Source organism: Sinocyclocheilus grahami, unplaced genomic scaffold (genome assembly GCF_001515645.1).
Source record: "Sinocyclocheilus grahami isolate Dianchi unplaced genomic scaffold, SAMN03320097.WGS_v1.1 scaffold426.1, whole genome shotgun sequence".
Classification (NCBI taxonomy): Eukaryota; Metazoa; Chordata; class Actinopteri; order Cypriniformes; family Cyprinidae; genus Sinocyclocheilus; species Sinocyclocheilus grahami.
Window position 1 is genome coordinate 715079 of NW_015505605.1, and position 25699 is coordinate 740777.

At 37.4% G+C, this 25699-nt stretch overlaps 1 protein-coding gene across 1 annotated transcript in view; it reads right to left on the bottom strand.

Annotated features, from left to right (window-relative positions):
• Positions 1 to 450: 450 nt before the first annotated feature.
• The window catches only part of LOC107551498 (neural cell adhesion molecule L1-like protein), a 54279-nt gene continuing 29030 nt past the window's right edge, over positions 451 to 25699 (bottom strand). Inside the window, 12 exon segments of the mRNA XM_016233115.1 lie at positions 451 to 918; positions 6608 to 6680; positions 7494 to 7619; positions 16433 to 16606; positions 17543 to 17665; positions 17993 to 18197; positions 18430 to 18545; positions 20241 to 20463; positions 20876 to 20946; positions 21250 to 21447; positions 21732 to 21833; positions 22469 to 22593. Coding sequence (XP_016088601.1) covers positions 717 to 918; positions 6608 to 6680; positions 7494 to 7619; positions 16433 to 16606; positions 17543 to 17665; positions 17993 to 18197; positions 18430 to 18545; positions 20241 to 20463; positions 20876 to 20946; positions 21250 to 21447; positions 21732 to 21833; positions 22469 to 22593 — 1738 coding nt within the window. The 3' untranslated portion in view covers positions 451 to 716.

Genomic DNA, 25699 nt, shown 5'->3' on the forward strand with positions numbered 1-25699 from the left:
AACTTTATCATTACAAATCTGTAATTACAAATATATTGATATGCATGACAAACAAGTTTCAAAAGAAATTACATTAACGTATATTTTAGTTTACTATAAATGCTTGTCAATATTTTCAACTGTACACTTTAACCATATTTCAAAGAAAACAGAAGTCTGAAATTAAATATAAAGATGTACTACTTGAGTGGGTCAAGAAACACTCTTAAATTTAAATTGATTGAATATAAATTTAAACTAAAACATAAAATTTTATTTAATTGCAAAGAACATAATTAATTGTCCATTACAAACCATTACAGTCAATTTGCACTTAAGTATTCTTTTAAAGTATATTATTTCCATAGTAAGTACTTTTTAAAAAAAATATGATAACGTATACTTCTTTTTCACAAGGGTATAGACATATTTTTGTCCTTTTTTGGAGCTTTGCAGTCCTTGGTAACCATTTATTTTTATTGTAAGAAAAGAGCACCATGAACATTCTACTAAATGTCTTAAAAAGTCAGTCGTACCAGATTGAAACGCTGAGTAAATGATGGCATAATTTCCATGTTGGCCGGGACTATAACCTGTCATCACCCTTCATATTAATACTGTAAAGAAGTGGCCATTCACGCAAAAGCAAAACATAGGCACATTCATGGCACATCTTACAAACAAACTTCTCGTTCTCCCTGTAAAATAGTTTAAAAGTTCCTAAGGTTGAACCAGCATTAAGAAGTCACCGGGGTGTGTCCGTTCACTTCTGTGGACACCCTACGCTTGTACCCCGAGTACTCGCCGATGAACGACCCATCTTCGTTGAACTCGCAGTCGTCATCGTCCGACATCACAGAGCTGTCCTCGCTGCTATCATCTGCTTTGATGTCTGTGAACAACTGATGGCTGCTCTTCAGCGGCTTCTCATCATTGTCACTGTCAAACAGCAAAAAAAATTAGTCAAATTCAGCTCAGAGTGACTGAGTGATGATGATACTAGTCGAGGCTGGCAGACAGAGCGGGTGAAGAAGGGTGCAAGGGAAGGATGCAATCACTGCTTTCTGATAATTACTAATTGCAAAGACTTCAAGGCCTGATAGCAATTCTCAAAACTAGAGAGAGGGAGAAAATTGCAGAGTGCAGGTCATGCCAGCCAATGAGAGGACTGACTTAAGAGACGCTTTGTGTGCCTGTAGACAAACAGCCTGTCAGGTTACTTTAGTCCCTAAGGAATGATGGGACAAACCAAAATTAGCTGCCAATTTGAGAGCAGGCACACTGCCAGCAAGCAGGTGTCTGTAAGGAGACAGGGGGGTCACCTCGTAAGCTCCTTGTTACTATGAGATGCCACAACATCTCGGATAGCGATAAAGTAAATCCAGACAGAACATTTATTAGGATAAACTGACATTTGTCCTCTTTTAATTTAGGAAATAATAGTCCTGCTGACCACAGGAGAACAATTCACAGTAGGGAATGTATTGCATCATCTCTCCAAAATATTTAGTTAAAAACATGTAGAAATTAGATGCTTTTGCCGATTAATTGGTGCAGATAAAAACTAAAATAATTTTAGCAGAGCCTGTTGCCATTAAATATCTCGGTAACACTTTACAATAAGGTTAATTAGTTACCATTAGTTAACTACTTTAGTTAACATGAACTAAGCATGAACAATACTTCTACAACATTTATTAATCTTAGTTCATGTTAATTTCAACAGTTACTACTGCATTATTAAAATCAAAGGTTGTGCTTGTTAACATTAGTTAATGCGCTGTGAATTAACATGAACTAACTATGAACAACTGTATTTCATTAACTAACATTAACAAAGATTAATAAATACTGTAATAAATGTATTTGTCATTGTTTGTTCATGTTAGTTAATACATTAACTAACATTAACTAATGGAACCTTATTGTAAAGTGTTACCAATATCTCTTATGCTCACCAAGGCTGCATTTATTTGATCAAAAATACAGCAAAAATAATAATATTGTGAAATATTACTACAATTTAAAATAGCTCATTTTAAAATAATTCCCATTTAAAATAAGTAAAATAATATATATTTCCTTCAAAAATGTTTCTCATAATATGCTGATTTGCTGCTCAAGAAACATTTCTTATTATTATTAATGTTGAAAACTGCTTAATATTTTTGTGAAAACCATGATACAGTTACAGTACTATTCAAACGTTTGGGGTCATCAATATGTATTTATTTGTATATTACTTGCATTCAGCAAGGATGCATTAAAATGATCAAAAGTGACAGTAAATGGGTCATTCCATGAAATCTGTGCCTTTTCCACTTGGAAATATATATATATATATATATTTTTTTTTTAAAATATCCATGAAATGAAGACACCTTAAAATGACAATAAATTGTATTGTGCCATCTCAGGCTATGTTATTTATTATTTTATGACTATTTTTCTTCCTCATGTTTTTGTATTTCTGTCAACCCTGTTACCGACAGAAGCGTTACTAGATACTATCGTTTAATTAGAACTATGTGATAGTTCTCACATATATGAGCAGCATTTTAGTCCTCTTTTCACTGGGATTGTTTCAAATTTTGAATTTTTTTATATTTGTTATTTAGATGACCAAGAACATCCTAATTTTGGAGGGTGACCACATGTCAATTAAGAATATATATACATATATTTTTTTACAAGAGAGACATTAAAAAAATGCCTTTATGCAAAATAAAATATAGTTAAAGTTACAATGGGAAAACCTGGAAGGCTGTATCAAATTAATATAATTAGTACAATTTTTATGAAATTAATGACAGTAACTGGGTTGACATCATAGGACTGTCACAGGACTGACCAGAACAGGGATGACAGGACACACATTATTCAGCACACTGCACATATATGTTTACATAGTACTGTACAGTTTTACAATTTTAAATTGCGTTATATTGTTTTGCACTTACTTAGCATAGTTGTATGACAATAGTAAACAGTCAAATTTTCAGTTAAAGTCAGTTCATTGTTGATTTAGCATATTACATTTTTAAGAGATCTACAGTTTTAAGGGTATTGTAATGAGATAATGCGTCCATCTGTTTGTCTGTGTCCCCTCACAGAACTTAACATATTCTGATCTGGTTAAATTATTAAGCAAGGAAGATGATCAGATCTCGGTCTTTCTGTGATCATCTGAAACCAGACCAAGATCATGACTTTCTTGAACATTGCAAGACTGGGGTGAAGGTCTGCAGTCCCCTTGCTGCTCTTGTTGTAATTGAATTTACATGGATGCATTATTGACAATGAGTTATGGAGAAAAAAAAGAAGAGTTTTATTGAGACTGATCATCCTATCCTGGTCATTACCAACAACAGTAATAGTAACAGTACCAATAATGCAAACTAAAATGTAACTCATGCTTATATGCCACTGAATGATATAGCTATTAGCTTAAAATTAAAATAACACCCAGGGTTACCTTTAAAAACGTTTGCATTTTACACAGACAATCTTTAAAAACAGGGTGACACATAATCTAGGTCATCCCTGTTACCCAAATGTCAAAACCTGTTATCCTGAAAAGTAACAGGGATGACAGGAACAGGTGTGACAATTTCAAACTAATTTGCTAATTTCTAACTAATAGTCAAGTTCACAAAAGCACATGTTGTACACTTTGAAAGGATTTTAATTGTAGATATTGACTATATTAAATGTAATAAATAATTGTTTAAATTTACATTTTAAAAATGGTAACAGTATTGACACAGCACGATGCAATCCCCCCACCCAAGCCTCATAAATGATCAAAAATAGAACATTATAGAAGTGAGAGAGAAATGTGCTTGTGTTTTAAGTGTAGGCATCCTAGTTGAGAGATGATGTAACCTCCTATCACTTGAATTTACATTATTTTACAAAGGTTTTTTGATGAGGGTAACATGAAATCAAGGGACACCAATAAAAATATTTAAATTTTATAGAAAAAATGCATACCTGTGCCAAAAACATTGTTTAACAATTAGACTATATATTTAAAACAATATGCAAATGTTATTTTTATATAATTTTGCCTTCGTTTTGTAAATTAAAAGTCCTGCTGAAAAAGAAAAATCATAGTGAGGGATGGGCCAAAAACCTTACCCTTACCCTATATAAATGCTATTTAAATTATTTAAAATAATATTTAGTTGACTTTTTTTATGTAATATTGATGAAAGAACTGTGTAAAGAAGTGTTTCAGTAACTGACTGACGGACTAATCTCAATTTCTTTCCTCAGTTTAGTTATCAGTATTTGCAAAATCCTTTATCAGTCATCCTGTAATATCTCTAATATCTTAGGATCCTAGAATTCAATGCACTATATCATATTTCAGTGCATCAAATGAATATCACCAATGGTGTAACACGATAAACCCGCTCTTCTATTCCCAAAAGTGTAATAAATCAGTAGCCTCCTTGTGTAAGCCAGAGTAAAGCAGTTTTGAAAGCCTCTGAGGCTACCGTCATACTCCACAGCTGGTACGGGACGCACTTCCCTATCTGGTTTCTTCAGTTAGCAGATGTTTGAGTGTCTGGTGCTGTAACTCCCCAAACAAGGGTAGCGTACAGAGCCTCTGCTGAAGCTGCATTTCTTTCCTGAGGGAGGAATAAAACGGGCATCTCTGTGTCTAAGTGTAATGAGATGGAAACACATTTATGGATTCGAGCTACTCCGTATGCAAGAATACAAGTTAACTGCACACAGCCCCATTTCTCTAACAACTTCAGGGCCATGATTGGTTGTTGTTGTTTTTCAACATTAACTACAAACATATATATATATATATATAAGCAGTGTTGGGGATAACAAGTTACGTAATCAGATAACTTTTTTCAAGTAACTAGTAAAGTAACGACTATATATTTAAAACAATATGCAAATGTGATTTTTATATAATTTTGCCTTCGTTTTGTAAATTAAAAGTCCTGCTGAAAAAGAAAAATCATAGTGAGGGATGGGCCAAAAACCTTACCCTTACCCTACATAAATGCTATTTAAATTATTTAAAATAATATTTAGTTGACTTTTTTTATGTAATATTGATGAAAGAACTGTGTAAAGAAGTGTTTCAGTAACTGACTGACGGACTAATCTCGGACTTTCCTCAGTTTAGTTATCAGTATTTGCAAAATCCTTTATCAGTCATCCTGTAATATCTCTAATATCTTAGGATCCTAGAATTCAATGCACTATATCATATTTCAGTGCATCAAATGAATATCACCAATGGTGTAACACGATAAACCCGCTCTTCTATTCCCAAAAGTGTAATAAATCAGTAGCCTCCTTGTGTAAGCCAGAGTAAAGCAGTTTTGAAAGCCTCTGAGGCTACCGTCATACTCCACAGCTGGTACGGGACGCACTTCCCTATCTGGTTTCTTCAGTTAGCAGATGTTTGAGTGTCTGGTGCTGTAACTCCCCAAACAAGGGTAGCGTACAGAGCCTCTGCTGAAGCTGCATTTCTTTCCTGAGGGAGGAATAAAACGGGCATCTCTGTGTCTAAGTGTAATGAGATGGAAACACATTTATGGATTCGAGCTACTCCGTATGCAAGAATACAAGTTAACTGCACACAGCCCCATTTCTCTAACAACTTCAGGGCCATGATTGGTTGTTGTTGTTTTTCAACATTAACTACAAACATATATATATATATATATAAGCAGTGTTAGGGAGTAACGCAATATTGTAATGCAATTACTTTTAAAAGTAACTTTCCCCAACACTATAAGAATATATAAGAAAGAAGTCTCTTATGCTCACCAAGGCTTATTTAATTGAAAATACTGTGCAGTTTAATATTTTTGTGGAAACTGATAATTTTTTAATCAGGCTTATTTGATGAATAAAAGATCAAAAGAACAAAATTTATTTGAAACTGATTTTTTTTTCTAATAAAGCAAGTCTTGTCACTTTTGAGCAATTTAATGTGTCCTTGCTAAATCAAAGTATTTATTTCTTTATAAAAAAAATACTGGCTCAATTTTTTAAATATATCAACAGATTTCCATTTGTATGTCAGATACGAATCTTTTAAAATAATAGCAATTAGCAAATCAACAGACTCTGACTTAAAAACTCTCAAAGAGCAAAATTTTGCATATGTAATATTTAAATTGATCTAGTCCATGAAGAAAAACATATTTACATATTCATTAGACCGTTTCATTAATTTGCCTTGACTTTTGTATTTACTTCCATAACATTTCCAGGCCTGGAAAAACAACTTAAATGTTTACTTTTGAAAACTGCCAGATATTTTCAGGTATTTCTATGACTGAGGAACTCTTTTACATTTGTACTACATGGCTAAACACAATATAACAACTATCAACATACACTGCTACACTAAAAATCTAACTTTTGTGCTAAACAAAGCTGCTGTTTACTGCCTGTGTGGTGGCTAGTGAGCACAGAGTCAGTTCAAGCTTGCAGAGCAATGCTTTCCATGTGGTTTCAAGTAAATGGCGTACATGTAGGTGTTTATTTGCATGAGATAAAGGCATTAAGAAATGATTTTACAGGAACTCAGTGAGATGAAGAACTTGTGTCACTATCTATAACAGAACTAGTGTGGCTCTCTGACCTGTACTCGCAAGGAGATTCTTCACCCATGGCGTGAGCTTCGGGATCAGCAGGAGTTTCCTCCTTTTCTTTCACTGTAAAGAAAAAAATGCAAAGATGTTATTTATCATAAAATATCATTATACTATTCTGGGAGATTTGACTGCAGTGAAATTACAACATTCAAGGAGAGTGCGTTGTGTATCATTTTCTCAGTTGCTTTTGAAATTTCTTGCCTTGATATCATTTAAAAAATGACATTGTTATTCATAAGAGATAATATGTTATCCACTTGTTTTGCAATTGCTGAGCAAACATTCAATTCATCATATTCTCCAAATTTGGGAGAATATTTTCTATTTTGCTTTGTGGAAGCACATCAAGGACACTGACTGCCTTTTAGATAAACTACTGTGTGCTAGTAAGACATGGTCTTACTGGAGAAAACATTAATTCTTTTCAGCTTGGTAAGTTATAAATAACCTATATGTAAACAGCCACAGTGATGTAAGAACAAAGTGTTTAAAATGGTCTAATAATGCCTTAAGATTTATTCCATAAGCTCCATAAGGCTTCTTATGCATTTTAATGCATGCAAGTGTCTGTTGCAATAATCCAGTCAGGACATAATTTGTTCTTGAATCCATTAAAAGCATTTCATATTGGTTAAATATACATGTGAAGAGCAAAGGGAGACCAGTAGGAGCAGGTGAGGACAGGCCAATAAAGCTCACTGATCTCAGGTTATCCGTCTGACACTGCTAGTAATAAGTCTATGGGTTAGTGCGACAGAGCCACACAACACAAAGCTAACAAAAGCACCAAGCTAAGGTGTAAATGCTTTGACTGCAGAGAACTGTGAGCTTGGACAGAGGTCTGTGTGACCTCTGAAGCTGTTTGTGTCTTACCTGCGTACTTGCCGCCTTTGTTCTTGAGCACAAAACAGCCGATGAGGACAAGCAGAGTTAGTAATGCCACCGCACACATCATCACCACAAACCACTCCTGGGATGCCATGAGTTGTTTACTAGGCACTGCAAGGACAAGAGAGAGTTTGTTTTTGGAAAAATTTAATTAATGTAGTCAACTTGAAAATATGGGAAAATAAAACAGTATTTTTGGGTTAGAAGAACACATTTCAAATGGCGTTTTTAAATATGGTTCCTGTGCCAAATTCTGACCTGGTTTGTCAAATGAGAACAATTAGAACACAAAGAGTATTTAAATGGACCATAAACATTTTAATTACTTGAAGTGTACTCCTTGTAGCAAAAATAGTTCACTTCTTGACATTTGATGAATTGAACACATTTGCCACCAGTTCTCTGGCATAAATGGCTCTTCTGAGGCTATGGGTTTGCTGACAAAATTAAATGATCAGGAACCCAGTTGCAAATAAATTTCAGTCACTTGTCCGTCGGAAGCATATGCAGAGCTGTAGGTGCTACATCTAGCAGTCATACATAATTCAGTGGCATTTTCATTAGTTCTTCTGGTGTTTATGAATAACATCATCTACCCTACTTCCTCTGTATTACCTCGCACTGAATAGATGGGCCAAGTTTCTGTCAAATATAGAGTAGGCATTGTTGTCGTGTAGATGTTGGCCGTTATGTCCAAAGGTCTGTCTGTCTGTTTGATATCAGAAAGTTGCAGGTTCGTTGCAAGCCGTTCCCTTTCAGTTGGTCACTCTCGACATCACGTCGGTGACCGACGAATTGGGATCTCGCCAGAGAGACCAATCCACTTCGAGTGTAACTAAATGTGCCAATGGACATTGGCATGCGGAATTCGCATCTGGCTGCCACACACCACAGCGCGGGTATAAGAAGCAGCAGGTGCACCGCATTTATTCATCTTTTCAGTTCAGAGCCGAGCGGTGGTGCATCACTACTGCTCTTCTCTTCGAGTGATTGCAGAAAGCGAGTGTGTCATCTACCCTACTTCCTCTGGATTACCTCGCACTGAATAGATGGGCCAAGTTTCTGTCAAATATAGAGTAGGCATTGTTGTCGTGTAGATGTTGGCCGTTATGTCCAAAGGTCTGTCTGTCTGTTTGATATCAGAAAGTTGCAGGTAACAAGCTGTTCCCTTTCAGTTGGTCACTCTCGACATCACGTCGGTGACCGACGAATTGGGATCTCGCCAGAGAGACCAATCCACTTCGAGTGTAACTAAATGTGCCAATGGACATTGGCATGCGGAATTCGCATCTGGCTGCCACACACCACAGCGCGGGTATAAGAAGCAGCAGGTGCACCGCATTTATTCATCTTTTCAGTTCAGAGCCGAGCGGTGGTGCATCACTACTGCTCTTCTCTTCGAGTGATTGCAGAAAGCGAGTGTGGGCGTTACAGCAGACAGCAGCAGTGGTCACGGTCTCATGGGAATCATCCTGCGTGCAGACAGCTACACCAGGAGTGTGTGGTGGCCAGCTCCCCTGCGTGTTTCAGCACTAAAAGAGCAACACGGGTGATCGCGTCTTTTTAAAGATGTTTTATCACCCGTGTGCTTCTGGATGAGGTTGTTACCTGGCAACTTAGGATGGTCACGATCGCTGCCTCACGTGTCTGGGCATTAAGCACGCTGAGGAAGTGTTCGTGGATGGTACCTGTTCACTGTGTGGGGACATCTCGGAGTTGCATAAAAGACTCTGCTACGTCAAACGTGGTGGAGTCCCTCTGCCTCTGCCGTGATCCAGCGTTCGTTCGGAGCGTAGTTGCTTCGGATGGTGTCAGAGGTGATTTGTGGATCACCGTGAGGGCTTCTCCTGAAGAAGTTCCTCACCCCTTAAGTGCTCCGCAGCTGGTGGAGCTTCCGGAGGTGCACGCTGGGCCCTCTGCAGGACAGAGTGTACTGCCCGTATCCTTCGGTGCTTCGGGGAGAGTGGCGTTGCCCGAGTCAGACCCAGAGATGACGGCTATGCTTTCCCGGGATATTGAGAATGTTGGGCTCGTGTGGACTCCTCCACCTCCTGGTCCTTCGAGGCTGGATGAGTGGTTCATCGGTGGGGGTCGTGCTAGTTCTCAGCACCCCCCTCCGGTGCCATTCTTCCCGGAAGTGTCTGAGGACCTCACGAGATCGTGGAAGGCACCTTTTACTGCCAGAAACAAATCATGCAGCTCCTCCTCCCTCACCACCCTTGATGGCGGGGCCGCTTTGGGATAAACGGGCATTCCCTCATTGGAGCGGTCTGTGGCCATACAACTGTGTCCCACGGCCACTACCACTCTGCAGGGTGACCCGTGTCTCCCCTTGCGGGCCTGTAAGTATTCGTCAGGTCTAACTGGCAGTGCTTACAGAGCTTGTGGGGAGGCGTTATTGCAGGTTCATCAGTCCAATCCCTGAGGGACCTGCACGAGGGTGGTCATGACCTAACGGTTTTACATGAACTGCGTACTGTGACAGACATCGCGCTCCGAGTGACAAAGGTAACTGCACAGTCTCTGGGTCGTGCGATGTCCACCTTGGTTGTCCAGGAGCGCCATCTCTGGCTGTGTCTGGCCAATATGAAGGAGCATGATAAGGTGCAATTCCAGAATGCTCCCGTATCACAGACCGGCCTTTTCGGCGACGTGGTCGAGAGCTTCGCCCAGCAGTTCTCAGCGGCGCAGAAGCAGACTGAGGCGATCAAGCACATCATGCGCTTGAGGAAACCTGCTGCTTCCACTCCAGCCGCAGCCCCTAAGCCTGCTCGTCGCCGAGGGCACCCCCCTGAGTCCGCCCCGCTCCCACGCAGCAGCAGCGGCCTTCCACCAGGCAGTGTCGTGGAGCTGGGCATAGGCAGGACACCCAGCCCGTCCAGGCCCCCGCCAAACCTGGTGGCAAGTGCAAGTGCAAGAGGCCCTGAGATGGACGACCCAGAGATGGAGGGGACTGCTCATCCAGAGATTGTGACTGCACCACTCCCTTCCCCAGAGGAGGGCTGGGTGGAGAATATTTTGTTTTGTTTTGTTTGTGTTCCGCCGCTGGTCCAGCAGCCAGCAGTACCCAAAACTTCAGGAAAAGAGCCGTTTACTCAGTTTCTGGGTCGCAAAAGGAGGAGAGTGGTGGACTGTGCATCACAGGATCACTTCCCTCCTCCTCTTTCGCCAGCGGGCAGCAGTGGGTTGCCCAAGAGCACTTCCTCTGCCCATTCGTGGAACCAGGTAGGTGCTGTGACACTCAAGACCCCGCTTCATGCCGTCACACGCCAGGATATTACAAGCCTCAAGCCGGGACCCTGCGTTCCCCCTCTCACGAGGAGGGATCAGGTGAGTGTTACACTTTACACCCAGTCCATGTGTTCCACCACGCTGCCCCACCACGGGTATGTCGGTGGCTCCGTTGGTTCCACTGGCACGGCCTCTCTGAGCCCGGTTAGCGCTCCCCAGTCCATCTTGGTGGCTCCTGCAGACGGGGTTTTACAGCCCTTACTTCATTGTAGTGGTGGGTTACGACCAATCTTGGACCTGCGAGTTTTGAATCGCGCACTTCACAAGCTGCCGTTCAAAATGTTGATGCAGAAATGCATTTTCGAGTGTATCCGTCCCCAAGACTGGTTTGCAGCGATCAGTGTTGGGCAAGTTACTCTGAAAATGTAATCAAATGACTGATTGCTAATTACTCCTTTTAAAAGTAATCACGTTACTGTTCTGATTATTTTATTTCAAAAGTAATTAGTAATTAGTTACATTACTAGTTATGTTACTTTTTTCTCCATCAAATTTATGAAATCCCAGCATACACGCTTCCGATAAATATTTGTTATTAAAGCATCAAAATTCACAGAACACTGTTATTTTTAACTAAAGCAGTGGCTGCTGCGTGCATGGTTTGCCATGGCAGAATGCCAGCAAAGAGCGCTGCATTTATAATTTCTAAAATACATCCCAGTTCATCGCAATCTCACAAATCTCTGTAACACAATAAATATATGCATAATGAATCTTTCATAATGTCTACAATTTGTGTATTATAATGAGAGGATTCGTGAGCACGCAAATTTCAGCACTGCATTGCTCAACACTTGTTATAGCCTGAATAGAAACTCTGCATACGCTTGCACCTGTTAATCGTTTATATTAGTTCATGTTGCTTTTGTGCAATAGATGAATAACAATTTATTTGTTTTAGATATTTTATGTTTAGATATTTCTATTTTGTGGTAGTCCCGTGAATCAGTTTATTCTCCCGCATCCCGCGCACACATACGAGTGTCTGCCCGCCCGCAGCAGCACTCGCCCATCTTGTTCATGATTTGCTCAGATAGACCTGTTTGCATCTCCAGATTACTGATTACAGATTAATTACTCACCCTCATCTCGTTCTAACCTCGTAACACCGTTGTTCATCTTCTGAACAGAAACTAAGATATTTTATGAAATCCGAGAGCTTTCTAACCCTTACTAGACAGCAACACAACTACCATGTTCAAGGCCCAGAAAGGTAGAAAGGACATTGTCAAAATAGTCCATGTGACATCAGTGGTTCAACCGTAATGTTATGAAGCTACAGGAATACTTTTTGTGCACAAAGAAAACTAAAATATCGACTTTATTCAACAGTTTCTTCTCTTCCGTGTCAGTCTTCGTGTCATGTCAGTTGTACTGCTGTCTATGCAGGGTCAGAAAGCTCTCGGATTTCATCAAAAATATTTAAATTTGTGTTCCGAAGATGAACAAAGGTCTTACGGGTTTGGAACGACATGAGGGTGAGTAGTTAATGACAGAATTTTGATCTCCAGTGAACTATCCCGTTAACATTATATCAGTGATCAAAATATTCAGTTTTTGTTATCATGATGTACTGTTGCGACTATTTTTGGAGGTAAAATTCTGGCAACCACAGCTGCTGTTTTCCCCCCTGTATTTCACAGCTTTATTTCTTACAGCACATTCTATAAACCTATAATTGTGAAGTATAATATTTAAAAAAAACTGCTTGCTCAATGGAATGGGAGACCTTTTTTTATATACCCCTAGTGCTAATGCACCCACAGAAAGACTATCCCATATTATACTATGTCAGTGATACCTCTAATGCCGTCCTAAAGGCTAAATTCTCTGACTTCTCACCTTTCCTGGTCTTTAAAACCTCTTCAAAAATGCTAGGGACATCAACCCTGTGTGAAGCCTGCAGCCGGACTGTGTACACAGTTCCTGGGCTGAGCCCTTCAACGAGGTGGAAACCTTTAGATGTATTTAAAGCCTCTGAAAGCTGCCAGATACCATCACCTGAAGGAATAACCGCATAACCAGATAGTGTTAGCTCACAACCCAGCAGAAAGAGGAGATATCTATGATAGTGAAAAGCAACATTCTGAAAGGTTAGAAAAGTTGACAGAGTAAGATTGATAAAAGGGCTGCAAATAAAGATCCACAATAAAAATAGCAGAGAATGAATTTCATTATCAGTTGGTCTGAATGTTGGGCTGTTTTGCGAGTTTTAGAGGTTTTTAGCTAGAATGTTACTCTAATTTTATATTTTTAATGTGTTAATTTCCTTGTTCATTTGCTAGGAAGTGAGCAATTAAATGTCACTGTCATCGTTAAACTTTAAATTCTTCATGTAAGCACCAGTATGTATGTCAGTCAAACAGAGCGTAATAGAGGAAGAATGAGTAATTAAATTGTTGTTGTTGGACATCAAATTCAGTTTTTAAATAGACATGTTCAATTTGTAGCCCTAAAATGTTTGGGAATTAGCCCTCATTATTTTCTGTACACTGTCAAAAATAAAAGTTCCAAAAGGGTGTTTTTGCAGTGATGCCATAGAAGAACCATTTCTGGTTCCCAAAAGAACCTTTCAGTGAACAGTTCCTAAAATAACTATTTTGAAGAATATTTTAAAAATCTAATTAACCTTTTTCGACTATAAAGAACCTTTTATGCATTTGAAAGGTTCCATGGATGTTCAAGGGTCTTCATAGAACCATTGATGCCAATAAAGAACCTTTACTTTTAAGAGTGTAGAACAGAATGGCTGTTTTTATTCATGAATCATGAGTAAAGTAAGGTCTGCAGTCAAACCGCAGATTTTGATACTGCTGAGTGAACTCTTTTAGTTCTTAAATAGCAAATTGTTAGGGATTTTCTGTATTAACTGTACACAGGTATTGTACACATATTTTTAATTATGCATTTCATTGTATTGTTTTAAACTCAACGGAAAAGGTACTGATACATTTCTGCTAGGTCATTATGCATTTTCTACAGATTTTTCCTTACAGTGTATGTTTCTACAACACACAGCTATTTTAACCACAATTCATTAATACAATCTTAAATTTATTTCAAATAATTAATTGAACATTACGGAAAAATTTTGTTTTGGTAATATAAACTGTTTATATTAAATATATATCGTAACCTTTATATTTACATGTTTGCATACAATATATACAGTACATTATACATATTTAAATGTGCACATTGATCAAAATGTTGAAAAGCCAATTAATGTAAGAAATCATCAGATTAATCGATTTAAAATAGTTCAAATAGTTTTTAGTTGCAGCCCGCAATGATACTTTCCAAACTACGCTACAAATATGTCTACAATCTACACAATGCTGCAAACATTGGATCCTGACAGATCAGTTCAAAGAGTAAGCTCCTTACTGTGATTCATTATGGCAACATAGAGTTGTGAATCAGAATGTTCTCCTCTGGTTCTCCAGCTGATTCTTGCAAAGGTGTCAGTTACAAAGGTGGATATGTTGAGCACAACTGAGAGAAATACATAGAGAAGATATAGAACAAAAAGACAGGAAAGACTCTCGAAAGGTTAGTTCCTGCAAAAGAATTCAAGTCCACCCGTAACCACAGGGATGTGTTACAGAAATAATACAGTGATATAGAAATCTGAATGAAAACATTGTTAAAGTCAACATGAACCAGCTCTTCTGTAACATTTCAGAGTGAAAGAGGATATTTATTTTAGACAAAATCGTAAGTCAAGTTTTCATGTTGACTCTAAATGTCCATTTCACTTAAGTATGGAGTTATGAAAATGATTGTTTAGGTAGATGAATGGATGAATACCTAAGGTATGAAAGGTGGTATTGACAGAAGGAGTGTCTGTATTAGATGAGGTGAAAGTGAAAGGTTGCCCTGCAAGAGAGAGAGAGAGAGTTCAGACCACATTCATTTCCCTGTAGAATTGACTGCAGCAGTGGGAAATTTTAATGTCCTTGTCCAGACTGTCCAGAATTTTTTTTTTTGCATATCATGAAATCATTATTTATAGTGTCAAATAAACATGGATAGGAACTATTTTAATAGTTTATATCAGTTTGTATCAACCAGTGGGACTCAAAAATGACCCATGTGTCTGATAGGGTCATGGACAGCAGGGGAAAAAGCAATGTTAAATGCAAATACTAAAATGCAACTAATCATTGGTGGGACAGCAAAATAAATGGGCCTAACAAGGGAAAAGTACTGTCAAGGTTTGACAGTTACTAAATGTTTTTTTTTTTTTTTTGCATTTGTACTACGAGTATACAGCTGGTCTTTACAAAATGAACACCGTTGAGTGATGTGTTCCTGTCAGCAGCGAGACTGGTTTTGTCAACCCTGATAAAGACAGCATGTATTTGCTGTCTTTAGCAGGGGTTCAGGGACAGTACTACTGCCTCACAGAGGAGCTCTTAAAAGACAAAAGCAAATGCCAGCAGCAATCAAGCTGAAGTAAACTTGAACCAGCTGTCACTATGTGGATTTTTGATGGAAGACTACGCTCATTTTGCAGAATGTACACAATAATCAACTTCACTGAACATAGAGTTATGTTCAACAATGATAACTGATGCTATTTATGTGACTAAAATTAATGCTACAACTACTGGCACTATTACTAGTATGACTAATGTTAAGACCTAAATGTTTTCCCATGCCATTATGAGTTTATGTAACTAATGACTTCATCTGGAGTTATTGTAGACAGTAATGTAGGAGTTAATATACTAATTAATTTTTTAGTTTACAGAAATAGCTACAAATCTGCTGGTACATACTCAACTCAGAAGATGTCACCTCAGATGTTGACAGATCATCTTAAAAAGACAGTAGAGACATAACAATAAAACAAATATAATAATAAGATAAATCACTTCAGGTTTTATGTCCATAAGTTGACATATTTTACTGATAAACTAGCTTTAAATTGCATTTATCTGACTGAAAACGACAGAAGGCATTTGAAATGCTTCAAAATGTTACATTTTCCAAATAGAAACTACTACTATGTAAGCTGCAAAATGCTATAAACTACAGTATGTGATGCATACAACTCTCTGTCGAAGTTTCAGCTGAGACTGTAGAAACGTCAGGAAATGAATGTTCGGGCGTTGTAACTAGTTCATGAGAAACAGAAGTTGGTTGATAAGAAGACAGATCAGTTTAAACAAACCCATGGAGAATGAGAATATGAGCATAACAGAAAGAAATAGGCAATTCGTAACAAAATTGTGGCCTAGAGAAAAACTGTGACGATGATGCAAAATCAGTTATCCAGTAAGTAAAAACACATCAGTAGGCAATTGTTTTTACTGAGGCACCTCATTGATTGGTCAATGTATTGGTCATTACACCCTTTTGTTTGTCAGATCACTGTGAGTTTTGCATTTTAGCAATAATCTAATCATTCTCCTTTATGCAACAAGATCTTGCCAACCGCAACTTAGAGTTCTGTAACTGCTGCTTAATCACTTTCGAACACCTTGCGGCTGTGCTAATTAGAACACAACTAACTTTGCTTGTATCAGATGTTTGTGTCTCAGCATGGGCACTTCAATTTAGATTCTGATACCAGATCCATTATAGCTCATGGGACTCTGCTTATAGTTGCTGCCGGGCACACTTACACGCCTCAGAGACGGTGCCTCCTTCCTCACTGATGGCTGACCCGCAGCCCACCTGCGTGCACGCACTCAGGTAGAACGTATACCAGTTGTCCTCCTGCAGATCACGCAAGACCCACTGTGTTGTATCTGATGCACTGATGTTCACATATTTCAGCTCACCCAGAGTCTCATTAACTACAAGAAAAACAAGAAAATTATTGAGTTTTAAAATATTTAAAACCTTCAAAAGTGTGGGGTCAGTAAGAAGTTTTTAAAGAAAGTGATACTTTTATTCAAAAATGACAGAATGATTTCTATTTCAAATAAATGCATATACGCACAGTCAAGGAATTCTTCTGAGTAGCTGACTGGCACAATCTGCCAGTCGATCTCTATTTTCTGTCTACCCGACTTTATATATTACCGTTCAGCATGATGATAATTTTCTTTAACCTTCCTCCTCCCCAGCACCACTTGTCTAGATCTGTCATGGGGTTCTTCCTATACTTTACGTAATTAAAAATGATGGATTTACTATCATATCTAGTGAAAACAAAAACCTACGTACTCCCTATCCTTATCAATAAAATGATGTTAAGTCGAGATTCAAGAAAGCATTTTCATGCTTGAAACAATGTTCTTCAAACTTTATGCTCATCAAGGAAATCTAAATAAAGACACTGTAGTACGTTTCCACGTTCTTTAAGCAGCATAACTTTTTTTTTTTTACCTGTGATTATAGTTAGAAATCAACAAATCAGCATATTAGAATGATTTCTGAAAGATCATATGACACTGAAGACTGGAGTAATGATGCTGAAAATTCAGCTTTGCCATCACAGGAAAAAAAAAACATTTTAAAATATATTATAATAGAAAACAGTTATTTTAAATTGTAGTATTTTTGCACAATATTGCTGTTTTTGACTGTATTTTTTTATATATATAAATGCAGCCTTGGTGAACATAAAACTCTTTTAAAAAACATAAAAACATATATAAAAACATAAACAATGTTATTGACCCCAAACTTGAAATATATACAGCAGAATATAGTATAGTTAAACACTGATTATATAAAATTCACTGAGACAGATGATGTAACATGAGATAAATCTGTGAGAGTCATACCTGTCTGATATTGCAGCAAGTATCCCGTGAGAAAGCCGTTGGTTTCATGCGGAGGTGCCCACACCAGCGTGATGGAGTCTTTCTGAAAGTTTGTGGCTTTGAGGATGGGAGGTTGCTCAGGAACTGTGGGAAGATGTCAAGCGCTACTGGTCAGTATGTACCTTAAATTAGGAAAAACTGTTTGGCGCTGTATTTCAGTGCAAAAAAAAAACAGTCTTAATTTAATAACCACCTACAATAACCTTAGTTCAACTGCTGAAATAGCATTGCATTGTATTTCAATTAAGTCAATGTCATTCTTTTCACACCTCTTTCTAAATTAGTTTTATGTTCAGCAGTACATCTGGGTGAACAACAAACTGTGTAAAATTCAACTGAATCTACACAAGAACTTAGCAAATGCCCAAACCACTGAATTTCAAAACGTGTATACTGTCAAAGCATTCTTGCCTCCCTGTGGAGTTGTGAAAGAGATGGGACTGCTGCTGGGTCCATTCCCTCTCCGGTTAAAGACGTTGACAGTCAGGCTATATTCAGAGAATGGCTTCAGTCCCGGCACCATGGTGTGACTCCTGTTTCCAGGCATGGTGAGAGACTGTCTCTCTGAGGGAATTCTCTTAGAGGTCAACAGACTTTGAGTTTGCCACCAGTGCACCTGGGAGCAAGAGACGGAAGGAAGAGAAATAGGATGTTGATGAGAAGATATACTGTATATATTTATGGAAAAGAAACCAAGAGTGAAAATAGAGGCAGAGAGAGAAAAAGGGCAATAAGGAAACACACAGTGGAGTCTATTAAATGCTACAAACAGCTTGTTTGTTGCTGAATGACCATCAGCTTTTGTCCAGAACCACAGGACCTTTGAACTGGAGGGGTTGGGAACTCACAGTGTATCCTCCAAGATGGCCCCTCAAGGCAGATTGGGGCACCGGTGACCAGCTGACCCTCAGCATCGTACAGTTCAACACCTCCACAGATACGTCTTCAGGAGCCGCCAAGGGCACTGGAAAGGCCAACAGAATGCAGATCTGTTTGAGGCTAAACTTTCCCAACTGATGCAAGAGGGTAACAGCTCACAAATACACACACACACACACACAACCATTTCATCAAGCAACTAGAGCCACCGAGGAAAAAAATGGACTGTAATTAAATGACACACTGACTGTTTCCAGGAAAAGTGCACATGCTAACATGAAGCTATCCACAGAGATATGTGGGTACATGGGAAAGGCTCTTTCAGGGATGCAAACTCACTGGAAAAAAAAAAGTGACAAAGATGCAACCCCCTTTAGCTTTATAATGTGGATGTAAGGATATATTGGGATATAGGATATAGTGAAAAACTCAACCTAGACTCTCTTTTTCTTCAGTTGTCTTAGGCCACATTCACACTGTTTTTATGGAACCCATTTAATATTACTATACAATAATAATGATAATTATTATTATTATTAAATTGTTATTATTATTATTATTAATAATAATAAGATTAAACCAATAAATACATGTATTACTACTGTATTGAAAAATAAAAAAAAATTGTATTTAATATTATTATTATTATTGTTGTTGTTGTAATACAAAATTACAGTGCTAATTTATGTATGCCTTAATTTTTTTGCTTTTAAACAATAACCCAAAGAGCTTTTGCTTTGACAGAAAACCGCAGAGAGAACTTTTTGTTGATTTATAAACAGATTTATAAATAATTTTAATTGCAAATTTAGGAAGACTGTAACGTGTTGCATTTTAAAATGCATGTTATAAGCGACACACTACTTGCAGAGATGTTCATGTGGGGCAGCATTTGCGTTTTTAAGCACAGAAGCTACAGTAGTTTTTTAGCTTTTACTTTTTTGACAACTCAAAAGTAGTGGTTCTCATTTCATCCCAATTTCAAACACTTGTCGGATTTACATGAAATACACAAAGGACCTACACTGGATGAAATTGAACTAAAATTGTTCCTTTGGGAATACAACTGCTTGAAATTGGGCCAGTACCCTCAAAGGGACACCTTTGTACCTTCTTTACCCGTAAAGGCTGCGTAGTAGTACCTTACAGTAGTATGCACCCTTTAGGGGTAAAGAAGGTACTCCTTTAGGGGGTAATATTCACCCTTTTGGTACAAAGCTGTCCCTTTGTGGGTACTGCCCCAGTGACAAACTGTTATACCCCTAAAGGTATAGTTTTTGCACATTTCTTCTGAGAGTATTTTGGATTCAAAACATCAATTATCACTGAAAAGTGTCAAGTTTGCATCCCTGCTCTTTGCAACAACTGCATGAAAACTGTCAAGATCTACCTACAGCTAAAGCAACCATGCTTCTGTGTATCTACAGTGATGCAAGAATAGCAGGGACAAACAGTGATGCAGGAATAGCAGGGACAAAAGCAGCCCAACCTGTTGCATCATCCTCAAGACAATGCCAAATGTCGACTAGAGACAAGGGCATGAGATGGAAAAACATGAAAATGGAATAAAACAAAAACTATTCTCACAAGTGCTTGGCAAAGAATGTGTCTGATCCCTAAAAGCACAATGTAAAAGCTCAGCAGAAAGGGCTGATCCTGGTAGAGAGTGGATTAAACCACTCTCCCAACTAATCTTCTAATCTTAAGTGTTTATTTTTGGCAAATCGTGGCAGTCACACACGACTGTGAGATGAATGCATTAACATGCTGTTTGACTCACTGTCTTCTCCGGAATAACCAGTCACCACTCTGGGCTCTGGTGCCCACCCGTGATGGTTAAAGGCCTGGATCTTGACCTCGTAAGGGACAAATGTTGGGGTGTCTCGCACCACAAATGAGTGTCTCTTCACCATCTGTTCTTTCCAACTGTCCTCGACACCCATGAGCCTGTAGCTCAGTTTGTATTCCAGACTGGGACCGTTGTGCTCCACAGGCAAGAGCGGCTGGTGATTAAATGTAAAAGTGGGTCAGTGCACTGCAAACATTACTGAGCATTTGGAAAGAATGGAAGAGTTCGAGAGACATTTGCTGATGGGTTTGCGAAATCTGGCGTGGGAACCTAGTTTCTGGGGTGCCTCGCTTGGCTTTCTTTCAGACTTGCAATCTGAAGGAATTTTGACTCATAAATAGAGCATAAATTGGCTCATGAAAGGAGATTTGCTCTTATACTTGACTGCCAGAGCAAATTAAGTTGTTACTGCTTTAAAACTACAAGATACCAGACTTCATAGGAGCTCCAGGAGCTTTTAGTTCCCAAGCCTCCTTGCGTGAGAGTATTTGCCTTTTTTGCTTCTAAGCCATGCGTATATGCATATGCATTAAGGTTGTCTGACAATGCTGTTTGCAGTTTATTACCTCCCAGCTGATGTCCATCTGATGTGGCAGGTGACCCTCAATCTTAATGTTTTCTGGGTTCCTGTCGGGAGCTGTACAAATGTGAATATGAATTATTTAACATCTGTCTCAGTCAATAATACCATTGCCCTCTAACACTGCCAATGTGTATCACACATAATAACGAGCATGCAGTCATTGATAGTCAGAGACAGCGATCGCTTAAAAGAGCATTAAAATTTATGGAGCTTTTATAGACATCTGTATAATTTTCTCAGGGTAAATCCCCACAAAGACACGCTTCAAACAAATCCAAGGTGAACCAAGGACAGCCCTAGACGTTGGATGGTAACATGTTACGAAAGCAAGTCTTCAAGGATCACAGGTATCCCTACCACAGGGAGGTGTCTTATATCTTTCGGAGGGCATGCTGGGACAGCTTTTCCCAATAGTATTAACAGCGATGACTCTGAACTGGTAGTTAATGTGGCCGTAGAGCGTCAAGGGGGCAGAGATCTGGCTGCCTGCGACTCGTAGAAGCTCCTTCCACTTCTCCGGCTCCCAGTGGTTCTCTTCGTACTGGATGATGAACTCTAGTCATAGGAACAGAGCACAGCGGTCATTGAATATGCAAAGTGCACACTCTCAATACACTGTGGTTTGGCCCCAGTGGGAGCCCTCTTGAAATATTGTAGAGCAATGTTTTAGTACGAACATCGTCCATGAAAACGACTTCAGAGGAATCTGCTTAAAGCAAAAGCCAGCTTCAGAAGCACTGAAAATGGGTACCATTACATATGAAGGGAACGCTAATGGAAGCGTTTTGCATTTGTTCTGTAACCCTGACAGTACAATACATTTGTAGGAGGAGTTTTACCTGCTACGGGACTGTTATGATCACTGGCGGCCGTCCAGTGGAGCCTCACACTGCGGTCTTTCAGATCAGTGAGTGTCAGTTGAACCGGTGGATCTGGGACATCTGTGTCACATTTAGGACACAAACACTTTAAACAAGCCTTATATCATAACTTTATAAAGGGATAGTTCACACAAAAATGTAATTTCTATTTTCATTTAACATTATTTAGTCACCCTCATGTCATTTCAAACCTGTACTGTAGTTTCTTATGTTGAACATGAAAGAAGATTTTTTGAAGAATGCTGGTAATCAAACAGTTGATGGTCCCCATTGACTTCCATAGTATTTCTTTCTTTCACTGCTATGGAAGTCAATGGGGACCAACAACTGTTTGGTTCTTTAAAAATCTTCAAAATGTCTTATTTTGTGTTCAACATAAGAAAGAAACTTATATGGGTTTGGAACGACTTGAGGGTGAGTAAATTATGACAATGTTTTCACATTTTTGTGTGAACTATTCCTTTAAGACAATTCAAAAGAGAATCAGAATTGCTTAAAGAAATTACTGAGCAATAATGATCACAAAGTCTACACAATATAGTTTGTGTTTTCTGTACAATCTTTTGCAGAGATTGCTACACTATTATTTGAATATTTTTCCAAGCAGGTCTATTATTGTGGTATTGAAGTAATACATAAACATAACACAATCTAGTTGGTATTCATTCTGGTCTCAAAAGGACTTTAAATCGTACCTAACACAGTTATGTATGCAGAAGCTGTATCTTGGTCTAGTGATGTTCGAACAATGCAGGTGTATTTCCCTTTATCACTGTGGCTCACATTGAGAATCTGGAGAACTCCATCATCTGTGAAATATCTGCAAATAACCCAAAAATGGTACAATAAATTTACAATATAACAGTTAGTTGGTAGTTGATTGATAAAATGTTGTCAAATTAAAATGTATGAATTCCTAAATGAGACATCAGACTCACAGATACTTTGTTCATGTAGTAGTTCAAAGTTTCTAAATGTCTTTCACAATGTTCAAATAATCTTACATAGTTTTAGATCTTGAATGAAATAAGCAATGTGCATTCCAGGAATATTTATTGTAACTTTCTATGTTGGCAGCAATAGTCAATTGGAAAACAAGGCAAAAAACAATGAGTCATTGACAAATAAGTGTGTCCAGGATGGAGAAAAAGAGTTGAAAAATATGTGGCAAATTCTTAGAAATGTATTATTCGTCTTTAATGTAGTTCTAAAAATTGTTTACACCATTTTCAACTACATTTAAATGGAATGCCTCTAAGATGTGATGTAACCAAGTATTTATTGAATTAAAATATTTTCCTTACACCTTAAATGTGAGTACAATCATTGTTTTCAATGTAATCAGTGTTTTAAGTTATTAATTAACAAATAATCAGTAGGTTCTGTGGGAATCGCACCACATAACTAGAACCTACATTCTACAACCTGATATAAAAAAAAATGTCATCATAAAAGGTCAAATGACCTGATATTTTTCAAGTCTTATTGACAATGAATCACAGATGAACTTCAAAGCAAAATTCAAAGCAATCAATTTCCAAATTTCCAGGCAGACCGGAAAAATAAAGTGGTTGAAGTTGCTATGCAGCCTTACAAAAATAGAAACCAGGCATCCGTCGAATGAAGCAGCCACTTATAGTGCAGACAGCTCCATTGATTATAATGGAAGTGATCTAGTTTGTTACAGGACGGTATAGACACATTGTCACAGGCGGATCTGTGGCTTTTGTTGTGTTTGAAATGCCAAATAAGAGCTGCGTTAAATGTTGTCATGACAATCAATGCACATCTCTTTTATGTTCACTAAGTGTTTTGTGAACATAAAAAATTATTTGTGGTTCGACTGGAACTAATCTGCAGCACAGAACTGAATCATGGCCTGCTAATTGGTGACCTGAGGTAGAGATGCAAACATAATTTGTCTGGAAGCAAATAACTAACAGTCACAACAACAAAACACACTTTTTTTTTGCATTTACACAAAAGATCCTGTTGGGAGAACAGACATTTCAAAAGGCCTATATATCTTGCAGTGTCTTTTCTCAATGTTTTGTCCCTTTTCCTTCACTTAATTCACTTGACCTTAGTGGGTCTCTGTCCTGTTGTTATCAGACACTCTGTGCCCAACAACTATCATTCACCATAATCTGAAGACCAGCTACAGTAAAACCATGCTAAAAACTCTGTCAGAATCATTTAGTATACTTCTAATAAAATATTGATTAAAATGTAATTTAAGAAATATATTTTAAGGTTATTTAGCTAGATTTACTGGACAATAATACAGACAAAACTAATTTTATTTTTGTTTTGTTTTGCCAGCATGAATGTCCATTGCTAGTTAGGCTAATCAGAAAGCAATGTTTTATTATTATTATTATTTTTTTTTTAGCCCTGTAGACAATTATATAAAAATAATTACAATTATTAAAACAGAATGGATATGAAAAATCATGGTAATCATTCATAATCAATTATTTTAAATAGAAATATTTTGTACATTCTGTGCTAATCATTATTATTAGGTGACGAAAACATTAGCCCCTCCTATAGATTTTGGCAGATGTTTCTCATGCCTTATCCCACGTTCTTCCAAATGTTCTTACACCCATACCTCAAACAATGAATCATGGCAAAGTTTATTATTATTATTATTATTGTTGTTGTTGTTGTCAAATATTCATATTTTCAAAAAAAAAAAAAATTATTAAAATCCCTTAGAATCATCATAAATCTATGTGAAAACTATGTGTGAAAACCTTTGAATTGAATTACATTTATTAAATAATGTATTCATTTTTTTACTTTTAAACATGACAATGGTTTAAATATGGTAGCTGTGGGACAAGCAAGACTCAGTTTACATTTATGTAATTAGTTTACATATAAATCTGTATTCATGATTTGTCAATGATAAATGTATAAACCTGGTTACTGTGCTTTTAAAACAGTTTATTGCATTTATGTATAACTGGCAAATATGCATCACAACATGTTTATTAGCTTAAGTTAAAACAGTGTAATCCAAATCATTAGAAATTTTATATGAAATTAAAATACATAAATCTTAAATATAGGCCTAAGTTTTATCTTTTTGGATGGATAGGTTCCATAAATTAACACATAAATTAACACATAATTAGCACTCATACACCGTGTCCTAACCAGGCGTGATGAGACAAGACTCCTGTGACAAGAATCTGAACGTGAAAATGGTGCGTGACGCAACAAAACCAAGCACAAAACAGCCAATTATAGGCGTTATCTCTGTTTCACATGCACAACACACTGGGCAAAGAGCGTAAAACTACATTCAGTATCTTGTATTTTCATGACTATTTTCGGACGGCATGCTTTTAATGGATAACCTTTAATTTACCTTATAATCTCTGATTTCTTTTACAATCAGTCTCTATTGTTGTTGTTGTTGTCAAAAATTCATATTTTTAAAAAAAAAAAAAAATTATTAAAATCCCTTAGAATCATCATAAATCTATGTGAAAACTATGTGTGAAAACCTTTGAATTGAATTACATTTATTAAATAATGTATTCATTTTTTTACTTTTAAACATGACAATGGTTTAAATATGGTAGCTGTGGGACAAGCAAGACTCAGTTTACATTTATGTAATTAGTTTACATATAAATCTGTATTCATGATTTGTCAATGATAAATGTATAAACCTGGTTACTGTGCTTTTAAAACAGTTTATTGCATTTATGTATAACTGGCAAATATGCATCACAACATGTTTATTAGCTTAAGTTAAAACAGTGTAATCCAAATCATTAGAAATTTTATATGAAATTAAAATACATAAATCTTAAATATAGGCCTAAGTTTTATCTTTTTGGATGGATAGGTTCCATAAATTAACACATAAATTAACACATAATTAGCACTCATACACCGTGTCCTAACCA